The sequence below is a fragment of the Talpa europaea genome (assembly GCF_964194135.1).
Source record: "Talpa europaea genome assembly, chromosome: 8".
In the NCBI taxonomy this organism is placed as follows: Eukaryota; Metazoa; Chordata; class Mammalia; order Eulipotyphla; family Talpidae; genus Talpa; species Talpa europaea.
Window position 1 is genome coordinate 23,571,595 of NC_140075.1, and position 12,697 is coordinate 23,584,291.

Genomic DNA, 12,697 nt, shown 5'->3' on the forward strand with positions numbered 1-12,697 from the left:
GCAGAAGCAGGCGAGGCTGCGAAATCAAGTCAAGGGCAGTGTCAAGGGTGATGTGGAGAGTCCTTGGAGATGGACTTTGGCCCGCCCCCCAGCCTGAGTGAACGAAGTGGCAGGGCACAGGTTCAAGGGACGCGTGTGAGGTGGACGAATCCTCGGACAAAGAGCGCTGGGTGCGCCAGGGACTGAGAGAGTAACTCTCTGTCTCTCTCCCTGTACTCTGAAGTATATCCTGGGCATCACCCTACAAATCCAAGCCCAGAAAGAGAAGAGCAGAAAGGTAATGTCATAAAGGAAGCTGGCAGAAAGGGCCCCTCTCGCACAGCTGCTTAGTTTCTTCCTCTGGTCTCAGATGTTGCTAGACGTGCACAAGATAATATGGCTGGTGAACAAACTAACATTTTTCAGTCTGGTCGACTGGACTGACAACAAGTACTCACTTCATTAGCAGCAATCACTGAGGACCAATTCCATGCAGCCAGGCAAAGGAATTATGGAAGAATCACTGCAGCCAGGGGAGCTGAGGATGAGTCAAGAGGACAGGAGTTAGACCTGAAATCATTGGAGACGGGTTCTTCTCTGTGATGCAACTTTTTGGGGATGACTGATTCAATTGGTATAACAGTTTCCTTGCCTGTTCCTCCCCACTCTTTTCCCGCCCCCCACTCAGCTCTCTGAATGTGTGACAGGGTCTAATCACGAGCATCTAACTAATCAGGCACCTGGCAACTTCTGAACATCTGAAACCAGCAGGAGCAGAGGGCAGAAGCCTGGCCTGTGAATAAGGATCCTTGGCCCTGTCCATGGTTGTGCTTTAGACCCAGTTTGTGACCTGGGCCCAGTCATTCCCTCCCTGGACCCGTCTCTTCATCAGGAGAAAACTTCTGAGTCAATACATGCAAGACAGTGGTGAGGGGCTCTCTGTACAAGTGGAGCCTGGAAGATGTGGGGGAGAATATGCAGAGGGAGGAGGCACTCAGGCAAACCCTAAGGAGGGAATACTGGTGAGTCACCCAAGAACTACCTCTGTGTCTTTGTACCCACAGGTGCCTTGGTACTAGGGCCCACTTACTCAGTAATTGCCTTTGAGACTCTGGCACATACTCCCACGAGCTAAGGATCACAGTTAGGTCCATTATCCCACTCCTCACCAGAAGATCCAAGTCTTCAGAATGTACAGGCCCTTGTCCACAGGAGCTAAACAAGGCCAGTTCCCTAGAGCAAGATTCCGCCAAAGGTCCATTTGCCAGCAAGTCAATCTCTGCTCCATATCATGGGCTCAGTCAAGGCCCTGCTTACCCAGAGTACAACTGAGTCTGCTCCAGGACCTGGGAGACATTAGCAATTGGCAAGGTCTAGAGGCCTACCAGCCAGCTTCCTCCCACAACTAACCGGCCATGCCACAACTAACCAGCATGCCACCCACAGTGGGTGATGGAAACAGATTTTTGATTCTTCAGGGAAAGCTACCTTGCAGATATCAAACCTCAACTCTGTCACACCCAGCCAATGGGTCCTCGGACAGGGAGATTCCTGCCAACCCAGGAGCTGAATTTCATCTCTGCAGTCCCTGAAGCCCCCCCAAATCAAGCTGCTATCATTCCTAAGGAACAGGTTACTGAAAGGAACAGGAACTTCCCCCATCAGTTAAACCTGGGGCAGGAATCCTTGTGGGTAACTTTATTGGCTTCCCCATAGCAGATGGTACAGCACAAGATCGGCGGAGCAAGATGTGCTAAAGACCACAGTCTACATACCTTTCTAGAAAAGGGCGGAGGGGTGTATGTACTCCAGGAATAGAAATTGGCCGACTTAGCTAACATTGAAAGCAGTCAAATTAGTTCAATCTGACAATCCCGAAGAGGGTGACAGCAGACAGTTCTTTGTGTTTGTTCTTCAAGAAAAGCAAATCCCAAACCACTAAAGTTGGTTACTCTATCCGGTTCTGTATGGCCAAGGTGGCTGAAGACAGCACCTCGTTTCTCTGGGTTCTGCTAGACTCACAGGAACTCTTGAGCAGCAGAAAGAGTTGGCAGGCAGAGAGGTTACGGGACTGAAAACTGATGACTGAGCCTCCAGCTGCCAGAGAGCCAGCCATGCAAGTTCGCCACAAGCAGAAAAGTGGCAGCTTCCCTGATCTTTAGAAAGACAAGGTCAGACAGCTAAGATCTTCGGCCCGTGGCAGGTTTGTGATATGTCTCCTACTCATGAGTTTAATTAAGGCCGAGTTTAAATAAAGGTTTCAGGGCTACCTTCCGGTCACAATATGGGCAAGTGTGGGGCAGAACCAGGACCAAAAAGGGCCAGATGGAGTATGAAGTCAGCCCAATACAGCAACCATGTCCCACCACAGGACAAAGCAGCACCAAATGCGAGTGGGGATGGGCAAGGACCCAGGAGCCATTAAAGGCCCCTCACTACTACCCTGGTGGCCTCATCCCCCACCAGGCAATACGCTACTGTCTCTGTAATTGTAAACGTGTACCTCTCCAAAATATCACTCTGCCTCAAAACCCAAAGACATTAAAAGGAGCCCTGTGGCCACAAGGGCACTTAAAACGTTTTCCCCAAGGAGAGACAAAGAACTCCCTAGGGAGAACGCAAGGTATTCTGCTAAGACTTCTTGCAAACTAGAAGCAAGGAGCCTTGACTCGGAAGCTTCTGGAATCATTCAGGCAGCCCTCCTGAAGGTCAGACTTTAGAGACATATACTAAATTACATACCTTAATAGATATTAATAATGACATGCACAGAGAGGGCTGGCAAGGTATTTACTGCCACTCTCAGTCCCTGGGAGTGATGTGGGCAAAAATTCTGCTCCCCAATCAATGGAGCCCCAACTTGGGACTCTTCCCTGCCCATCTTCCAGTACCAGCCTCCACACGCTTCGCAGGAGAGCTGGCCTCTCCTGATGCCTAAATTCCCTGCAGGGGCGGGATAACCCCAGCATCACTGCGCTTTCCTGTTTAAATTTGACCTTTCAAAATGCAACTTTCACTCTGCACAGTCCCTATTTCTCTTTGGAAGCCGGCTCATAATTTTCTTAGCGCTAAGCAACGGTGCGGGGCACTCGGAGGGTGACCGTCCACACCCGACCACAGGTCCCCGGGCAGGCGACGGGCCGGGGGCGGGGGGGACGGGGTCCAGGGGCGACCCCCTCGTCGGGCCCCGCCGGGTGAGGGGCCAGCGCCCGCGACCCCGACCAGAGCAGGGACAGGGACAGGCACAGTCGGCAGAGGAGGGCGCACCCCAGAACGCACCCGCAGGGGCGAGCAGGCCACCCCCGCCCCCCGCCCCCAAGCCCCAGCCCGGCACAACTGCGAGAACCCCGGCTTCGAGCCCCCCTTAATTCCTCACCACGCCAGGCACATCTCGGGGCAGCCCCCAATATCGCGATATCTCGGCCGTCGGTTAGTGAACTCTGATTGGTGCATAACTACGCGAGCGCACCGGGCAGGCTGCGTGTCGCGCAGCCTTCTGGGAGTTGTAGTCCGTTCCTCTGCTTCCCGGTGGCCGTAGACCTCTGGGAAATCCTGTCACTCACCCTCCAGCCTCTGGTTCTTGGTATTTCTGGGGCTCTCGCCTGAGGCTGGCCTAATCGCCGCCCTGCTCACCGCCCACACCCCATCCCGCGCATACCCGGTGCCTGTCACTGGGGCACTTACTACTGAGTATTTACCGAACTTGTATGTTGTAAGGGTGCAGGATACAGAAATAAAGCTGAAGCTTCCCTGTTGTAGAGACAAACAGGGCATAGAAAATTACAGAATAAGGGCCTCCTCGGGAAAGCACACACGGGCCTAAGCAAACAAGTAGGGGGCGGGAGACCGTGCAAAAGGAGTCACTGGAGGTGCATCTTGCAGGATGGCAGTGTTAGGGGCAAAGGATATCCTGAGCAAACTCCATACAGGTTTTGTGGACGCCACCCCCGACTCCAGACCAAAGCCCTCAAGACACTGGGAATGATAAATCCCATCAGCACCAAAGGGAGGGCTGCTGGGACCGGAGGGTGGGATTAAGCAGCCAGGACACGTGGGCCTCAGGTCTCTCTCCTGGCCTCATGCCTCCTGGCTCTTTCCAGCTCTCAGCGGGCCATTGGGATTCCACACCAGCGGAAAGGGTAGGATGCATTCATGAGTTTATCTCCCTCTTTTTCTCCCTCAGTTATTCATTTCCTCATTTTCCCTTTCTTTTGTCAATAAACCTTTTATTAATCTTTTGCGTGTGCCTGCCATTGAGTATTAATCAGTCCCTTTTAAGCGCGGGTGAGGACCCACCGTCAGGCAACCGGTTTTAGAGCGGGGTTGCCCTGTAACAGCGGGAGCTTAGAGGCCCAACTGCACTGTGTGTGGAGGATGCGGCATTGGCCAGGGGAAGAGAGAACGGTGGGTGCACTTGGCCGCCTTCTTCATCTCCAGCACCCCCAGTGCCCTGGCACCCCTTGTGTTGGTTGGGGCCGCTCAGTCAGATGCCAGTCTCCATTGATGAGCGCCAAGGTGGGGCCCTCTGTTCCACCCCTGCCCTTCCCTGCACTCAGGACAAAACGCCCTTTATCCACCGCTCCAGCCTTCTGCTTGCTCCTCAGGGAATTCAGAACCCCTTCTTCCAAATAGTAAAGCAGCTTCTGTGGCAACTCCAAATGCCTACTCAAGGCTGCCTCAGGGAAAGAAACCACGGAGGAATGTGGCTTTTGGCCCCAGGGAATGACAAGATACAGACCCATTCGACCCGCCCTGCCTCTGTGCCCCACAACCCACAGTGAGGTTCCACACAGGTCCACATGAAGACACATGACACAGGACCACACAGGGCCAAATGTTCCCCTTTATTATGGTTCTCTCAGTTAGCACAGACACATTGGCTCAGGCAGGTCAACTGCCAACTGGAAAATGGTCTGTATGTCTCAGAGACAAGAAGCGGTGGGCACCAACAGAATGCAAAAGCAGGTAACTGGCTGGCTGCAGACCTGAGGATTCCTAGAACTGACCTGGGCCTTTTTCCACCCCACCCCCAAGCCAGACCATCTAACAGAAATGAATCTGCCCAGCCCCCACTTCTCTTACGGGTTCTCTTCCCAGGAAAGTGCATAGTTGCCTGGAGATGCAGCATCCCAGGGACTGGACAAGCTGGGCCACACACAGGTAACAGGCCTTCCCCAGGGCAGAATCAGGGCTATACAGGTCTAAGCCAGATAAAAGGTAAGATAGGTAGGGCAGGAAATCAACTGGAGGTGGCATGGGTCACGGGCCATAGGCCATGGGCCCTGGGCTGGCAGCTAGACCACAAGCCTCGTGGAGCTACCAGAGAAACTAAGGAAATGGGAGCCAGAAGTCCAGGGTCAGGGAGAGGGTTGGGGAGAAAGAGCTGAGACCTAGGTCCCTCTTCAGGTACTTAGGGCTGTGACAACTGCTTCCAGAGAGAAAATGGTAGTGGAAAGAGCAATCACTCTCCGTGGCCCAGGGCCAAGGGACTAACAGGAGAATTTCCCAGGCTCCGCTTACAGGGAAATGAAGCGCCTGGAACTCAAAACTCAGGATGGCACTGGAAGCCCACATGTTGCATTCCAAGCTGCAGCCAGCCCCAAGTGGCGAAGAGGGGCTTGTGTTTTCAGGCCACAGACTCCAGGTAGAAAGGTGGGTGGGAAACAGGTAGCTGCTGCTTGGGTGAGAACCCACTCCCCTCCAGGTCTCAAGAACCAGCACCTCTGCTAGTCAGAGTCCCATGATGCTTGGAACACAACAGCCCTATAGGCCTGAGATCACCATCCTCGAAGGGGAAAGGGATTCGGACGGAGGGATTCTGAAGAAGGGCCAAGAACCATGTCCAGTAGGCAGAGGGCAGCAAGATTGGATCCTTCCACCCTCCTTCCCTGAAATCCCATTCCAGCCATGTGCGTGGAGAGAGCACTGGGCCTCTGCTTCTTCCTGGGCCGAGTTCAGGGCCCAGAACTGCCCTGTGGCCAAAAGCAAACTGGGAGGGGAGGAGGAGGGAGGTGGAGGGAGAAGGGATGCTTGCCTCTCGCCGAGTCCTGCCTGCCTCCTCCTCTGACCTTCCCTCCTGGCCCACCCTCTATGCCCGTCTCTTCTGCCAAACCCAGACAGAACAGCTACTGCTCCCCAGAATCCAGCGGTCACTCAGAGAAGCCCAGAACCTGCCCAGTGGGCTTGAGCCAGTCAGACCTCACCCCGAGATCAGCAGTTGTTTACACAGCCTCTGCTCCAGGTGCACCTTTGCCTGAAAAGTGCTTGGACACCACCCACCTCTTCAGGGAGAATCTGCCCTCCTAGATGCGGGTATGGGAACCGGGTCACAGCAGCTGAGGGTGTCAGGAGGGACGCAGGCAGAGGGGAAAAAACTGAGGGGGCTCTAGGAATAGAAGGGGGGAAGCAGGGCTGGGAGAAGAGGAAGCTGCCCCTGCAGGCCACTCTCAGAATCAAGGAGACAGCCCCGCATTTCCATTCCCTGGCAGTCAGGTACCCAGGTGAGCGCCGCTTCTCAGCTGTGGGCCATGCCCACTGCTCGTGGCGAAGGCGCAGCTCCCCTGACTGCTTTCTTGATCTGGGAATGGGCTCAGTCTCAGAAATTCAATACAGGTGGGACACTCAGCCTTGGGGAAGACGAAGAAATGCCACAGGGGAGGAGAGAGCGCCTGGCAGGAGAGGAGACCACAGAGAAACTGACAGCAGGGAGGAGAGGAGGGGAGGGAAGGGTTGAGGGGGAGACCAGGATCAGAAAGAGCAAGGAAGACCCCCTGTCCACCCCCCACCCTCCCACCTCCCCCCACCAGGAGTGCTAAATACTGCTGCTTCCCAGTAAGACCAACAGTGGAAGGGTTTCAGGTCACAGCCCTGGGGAGGGGGCCAGGCTCTCTGCTATGCCTCCCCCGCCCCACGCCGGGTCCCTGGCCAAGCTCAGAGGGGGCAGTCCGGTGGAGGGTGAGGAGCTGGTTTAGTTCTAAACATACATCTAGCACCACGACAACAGAGACCTCCACGGCACACTACTCACAAGGGACACGGACACAGCTACCACCGCACGGGACAGCCCCCCCGTGCAGCCCGCAGCTCTCGGGGTGCCGAGAGCAGAGTCCGGAAGGTGGGGGGGAGGGAGAGACATATACGTGTGTGTGCGCGTGTGTGTGTGCGTGTATATATATAACTCTGATTCTCTGTACAAAGTTGGGGCGGAGAAAAGGAAAAGGGAACCCTGCTTGGTCACCTCAGCACGCGCTGTGGCTGGAGCCCCAGCCCACTGGCCCCGGCCCTGCCTCCTGGGAGGCTCCGCGGCTCACATCTCGTTAGAGTACGTGTAGTTGGGGGTGGCGGAATACTGAGTCTGCGGCTGGTTCATGGCACCCTGGGCGGCCCCCATGGCTGCGTTCTGGGCTGCCTGCTGCACGTGCGGGTTCTTCCAGGCGCCGGTGGTCCACTCCTCCTGAGCTTTGCTGAAACTCCCACCGCTACCCCGGTAGAATTTATGAACCTGGAGGAGGAGAAGCACAAAGGGGCAATCAGAGGGAAGAGGCAGCCCATCTAAGCAGCCAGGGACAAGTCCCTGTAAAAGCCAGGTGTCCCACCCACGCCCTGTACACCGGAGCTAAGTCACCAAGTCATCCCACAGCGGGGCCCTTGGAAGACACAGGGGTCCTCCCGTAACCCGGAGGAGGGCTAGTTTCCTGTCACAGCCCCTTCCCGCCGCCAGAGGGGACCGCGTACCATGCTGAGGGCGATGAAGGAAAAGACAGCGACGACCGTGAACATGATGGTGGGGATGAGCATCACCACCGCGGAGCCAACGTTCGTGCCAAAGAAGGAGATGGTGGCAATCCAGCCGCTGTGGGAAGAGGTCAGCTCTGGGGTTGCTAGGCATGGTGAGGCGTACCCAGGAGCCACCCCCATAGAGCAAGGGGGTGTATCATCAGATGCACAGGAACCATCTTAGTGACACCCAAGGGCATGTACAGGGATTCAGGAAGAACGTTTCCTCATGGCTCAGAAGATGGGCTCCTCAAACATAAGGCTCCCGTCCTTCCCTCGTGTTCTCCCATGATGCTTGACACCCCTAGCCCCCAGAAACCACTGCAAGTTTCTCCTTCCCTCCAATGTTGTGGCCATGTCTACCGTAATATCCCAAATGCTCTCTCTTCCTATAACTCATGGTGTCCCCAAGCTTAACACACAGAAGCCAACGACACACCCAAAGTGCTGCCCTGCCACCCCCAATCAGCCCCGATAGCCCAGCCTCTTACCAGACGCCCCAGCCTGGGATGCCCACAGCCTGGATGATGCTGATGACCATCTGAGCCATGAAGGTGAAGAAGAATGCCATGAAACTGAAGGAACTGTCAGTCCTGCAGCAGAGGAGGTGGCTCCTGTCACCTGGATAGAAGCTTCCTGTCTTCAAGGCCCCCCAGCCCTCCCGAGTTAGAGTGAGTACACAATGGACAGAAGACATTTGAAGGCCTCACTGAGAGGCCAAAATAAGGCAGAGTTTGCCCAGAGATCTTTGCAGGTTTCCATGTGTTAGACCTGTGTATGCAACATGACACAGGGAGCGATCCCCTCGTGAATGGACCACCCACTGAAGCATGGGTGCTTGGCCTCATTGGCACATGAGTAGATGAGTCCATGTGGCAGAAATAACCCATTGTCAAGGGGCTGGACAGTTCCACTGGCACATGGATGGATGGTCCCATAAGTTCAGAGGTAGGAAGACCCACTAGAATGAACACCTTATTGGCACGTGGGTAGGTGGTCCGACAGGCAACGACAGTTGAGGCCCATTGGTAGACTGCTGGCACCAAGACAGCTAGCCCCTCAGTTACATGCATGGGTGGACCCTTTGGCACAGAATTGGAAGACCTCATCAGCATATAAATAGTGTCAGTGGTACATGAATGGCTCGGTTTCACTGGCACCAAATCAGCGAGTCTCACATGGACAAGGCTGGGCAGCTCCCCCAAGACAGGTGGCACCATTAGCAAAAGTTAACATGGAGCTGCTTGGGGAAGGCAAAACGACAATAGGCCTGGTCTGTGTTGCTCTTATGCAAGGGTAGTGTGAGGAGGGGAGGAACTCAGAGGAAGGCTCGACTCCCAGGCCCCTCACCAGGCCCTGCAGTTTCCAGGAAGCCCCAATCCTACCTGGTAGTCTAAATTGAGGGTGACCAAGGGAAGGTGAGTTTGGGGGAGTGAGAAAAGATGTAGAGAAGTCTAGACAAGGTGAGAAGGGCTAGGAGCTGGGGTCAGCAACAACCACTTACTTGAAGGCCTTGTAAATGGGCCGAAACCAGCAGACGTAGGAGCAGGGTGTGAAGAGGATGAGCCAGAGAAAGGCGAGGCCAAAGTTGGTGGCTCCCCCGCCTCCGATCAGCCACGCGAGACAGCCCACCAGGTTCACGGCCAGCGTGACGCTGTTCACTGCAGACCCAGGAGCACATGCACGCACAGACAGACAGACACCAGACAGGCGCACAGACACAGGTTCATGCAGAGATACATGCGCACCCAGACACAAACACAACACCCATAACTCAACACAGACCCACAAAAACACATGCAAGCAGCACGGACAAGCACAGTGATGCACACACACAAACACGTGCAAACCACATTTAAACAGATTCACACCATGACCCACAACAGTGAACACACAGACAGATATACAAGACACACACATACAGAGGAAGTACAGACTGTAAGAAAGAAGCTGCGAGCTTAGACCAATCCCTCCCCACACCCGTTCCTAGGGGCCTGGGAAATCTGGAGCAAAGACTCCCCGGAGCAGGAACCCAGAGCCTCAGCCTCTGAAGGGCCCCAAAGCCTCAGGTAGCATTAATGCTCTTCTCCTTAGAAGAGTGACCTCAGCTCCTGGCCCTCCCAGACCGACAGCCATCACCAAGTCCAAGGTGGGAAACCCATCTTCTACCTTCTCTTGCAAGGTAGGGGTACAAAAAGGGTCCCCCTTGTAAAAGACTCTTGTCTAAGAGACTCTTGTCTCTTCCAGGTATTGTACCATCTGCCCTGGAACTTCAGTAGGGCAGGGAGCAGTGGCTGGAACATTAGCCGTTATTAAATCTATTTCTTAGACCACTATCATACCACCTCCTCCAAGAAGCCATCCGTCACAACTGCAGCCTTAGTTATTCCCTAGCCCTCTGATCTGCAGATCTGGGCTGCTCTCGTGATTCTCCAAGTGCAAAAAACCCAGTTCATCAACCAGACTGGAGTGGGACCCGGGCTCCCACACAATCTAGCTGAACTTTAGAATACAGCATCACAGGGTCAAAGGCTCCTTATCGGATGCTGGCACTGACATGCACCCTGCTCTTCTGACATCAACATGCTCCCTCCTGGGGCATCAGCCTGAGTTCCTTTAAGGCTCCATAAACACCTGCTGGGTGAACGAAGGCAGGCAGGTTCAGCCTCGGCTTCCGACATCCAGATGTCTATGGTCTTGGTTTCTTAATAGAACCCTTAAGCATCTCCAGGGTGAGGACTTAGGGGGCTATTTATAGCCCATAAATCCAGCTTCCAGATGCAATCTTCTTGGGGGAAGTTCCTAGAGCCCATGGTCAAGTAGAGTGCTCCCCTAGTCTGGCCTGACAACCCCGTCCCCTTTGTGAGTACACCCACCTCAGGGCCCCTCATGCCAAATGCAGACATTTCTTCCTGTGCATTGCAGCTGTGTTTCTTCCATCCCTATCCATTACCCTCAGAGTGCCTGGCACCTTGGTGTTCTCACTGATTTTGTTTGCTCTTTGCTGGCATCCTTGTGACGCCAGCAGGAAAAGACAGTAACACGGATGGCTGGTTTCACTGGTGCATGGAGAGATGGTCTACTTGGCACCAAACCCACTCGTCTCACAGGCACAAGGCTGAGTAGCTGCACAGATCGACGGTGCCTATGAGGTGTACCTCACTTTCCAGACGTGCTTGAGCTAGTGTTCCTGCCGCAATTGCTCCGCCACCTTCTTGGAATGGACTTCTCTAGACTTGGCCACCCTTCCTCTAGCCATCCGCTTTCATCTCTCTCCACCCCCACCCTCTGTGCAGCTCAGAGCCCGTGATTCATCAGGCCCCTTTGCTAATCCCCTCGCTGCTGTCTTCCGGGCACACTCAACCTGGGTGAACGGAACTGCCGCCGTACCCAAGCTGAATGTTGCTAGGAAGCAGCACCTGCACGGGGAGGCCCGGCAGCACTCTCCATTCACAGCGGTCAGGCTCGAGTGGACCCTGTGCCTGGCCCAGAAGTCTTAGCCATCAGGTTTCCCTGCACCTTCTGTCCACAAACATTCCAATCCCACGGTCCTCAACGCTTCCAGCCCCACTTCTACATCACATGTGGTGAAAGAGATGGAAGCATCAGAGGGGACCTCCTCACGCCCCTCTCATCAGCTACAAACCTCCCACACCTGCCCAACCCTTCCTCCTCTCGTGTTACATGGGAAGAGGCCCGTTCTCCACCCAGAGGCCAACCAGGACTTGACAGTCACCTGTCTGTCCCCATACCATTTCTACCACTCCAGGAAGGAGCTGCTGCAAAGACCACGTTCTTGGCCACTGTCCTGGTACAATCACTCAGTGCCCAGGTGAGCAGTCTAGTGCAGGCCCAACTCCTGGCAACGTCACATGGGCTCAGCTGGTTGTGGTCACACTGCTGGGGTTCCCCGATGCCAGGACTTAGCGCAGGGCAGCCAGACTGCCCTCCCTGCACATGCCTAAGAGGGACCCTGGACCAGCCAAGATGGGCACTGTCAAATCCCATACCACTCAAGGTGACACTCTCCCCACCAACCTGCCACAGACCATCAGGAACCTGGGCCTTTAAACACTGAGCCTCAAAATCGCCTAATATCAGGACCCTAGACTCTCAATGCACAAAACGCACAACACAGAGCTGCAGGTGACCGATGAGCCTGGTCTTCCCACAAGTGAGAAGCCCGCTGCACAGAAAGGAGAGCAACCAGCCCTGCTGGGTCCCACAGCTCCCAACTCCAAGTTAAATGCTCTTCTCTGAGCGGTTTCCCAGAGAAGGCAAGAAAAAGGAGGCTTTGAGTGAAGGATTCTTCTCCAAATCCAGAATCCCAAGGCAGTCACCAGAGGGTCCCTAGAAAACTGTTCCAGTAGAAGAATCACTGGAGGGAAGACGGGAACAGAGGCCTGGGGAGCTTGAGAGAAATTGAGGCCCAGCTGCTGGGGAGTTGGCCATGAGAGGTACCTGCTGGGAGCCAGGCAGGGGAGAGCTTACCTGGCCATGCAGATGCTGCAAGTGGGGTGAAGCACAGCAGGCCTGTGGACAACCTCACCCCAAGACCCAGTGCACCCCCAGCCCACGCCCAGCCCACAGCACTCACACATCCAGAGGTAGTAGAGGCGCTTAGTCATGCTGAGATGCTGGGGAGGGATGTCTGCCTCGAAGTCTTGGTAGAAACATGGCTTCAGCGGGATGAATTTGGGCAGCGGTGGGAAGTTGTTCACCTTCTCTGTGGACAAGGCACACCGGGTGGAGTCACCTTGAATATCCCCCCTCCCTGACGATCCATGTGTACATTCTTCCTCTGGTCTGGGCTGTTCCCAGGGCTCTGCACCACAGGCCGCTTTGCTATCCCCACCCACCCAAGCCAGCTTCCTGGATGAGCTTCCCAAACTATCCCTGAGGCAGAACACTGTCTCTCAGAAGAATGAAAACAATAAATGCC

General features: G+C 54.9%; 1 protein-coding gene across 1 annotated transcript; it reads right to left on the reverse strand.

Moving 5' to 3' along the window:
- Window positions 1-7,283: 7,283 nt before the first annotated feature.
- Window positions 7,284-12,432, reverse strand: SCAMP5 (secretory carrier membrane protein 5; the record flags this gene model as incomplete). Its single annotated transcript, XM_084239456.1, is given in 5 exon segments — window positions 7,284-7,480; window positions 7,714-7,831; window positions 8,247-8,348; window positions 12,353-12,375; window positions 12,379-12,432. Coding segments are annotated over 5 exon segments (492 nt in total). The 3' UTR covers window positions 7,284-7,285.
- Window positions 12,433-12,697: the final 265 nt, after the last annotated feature.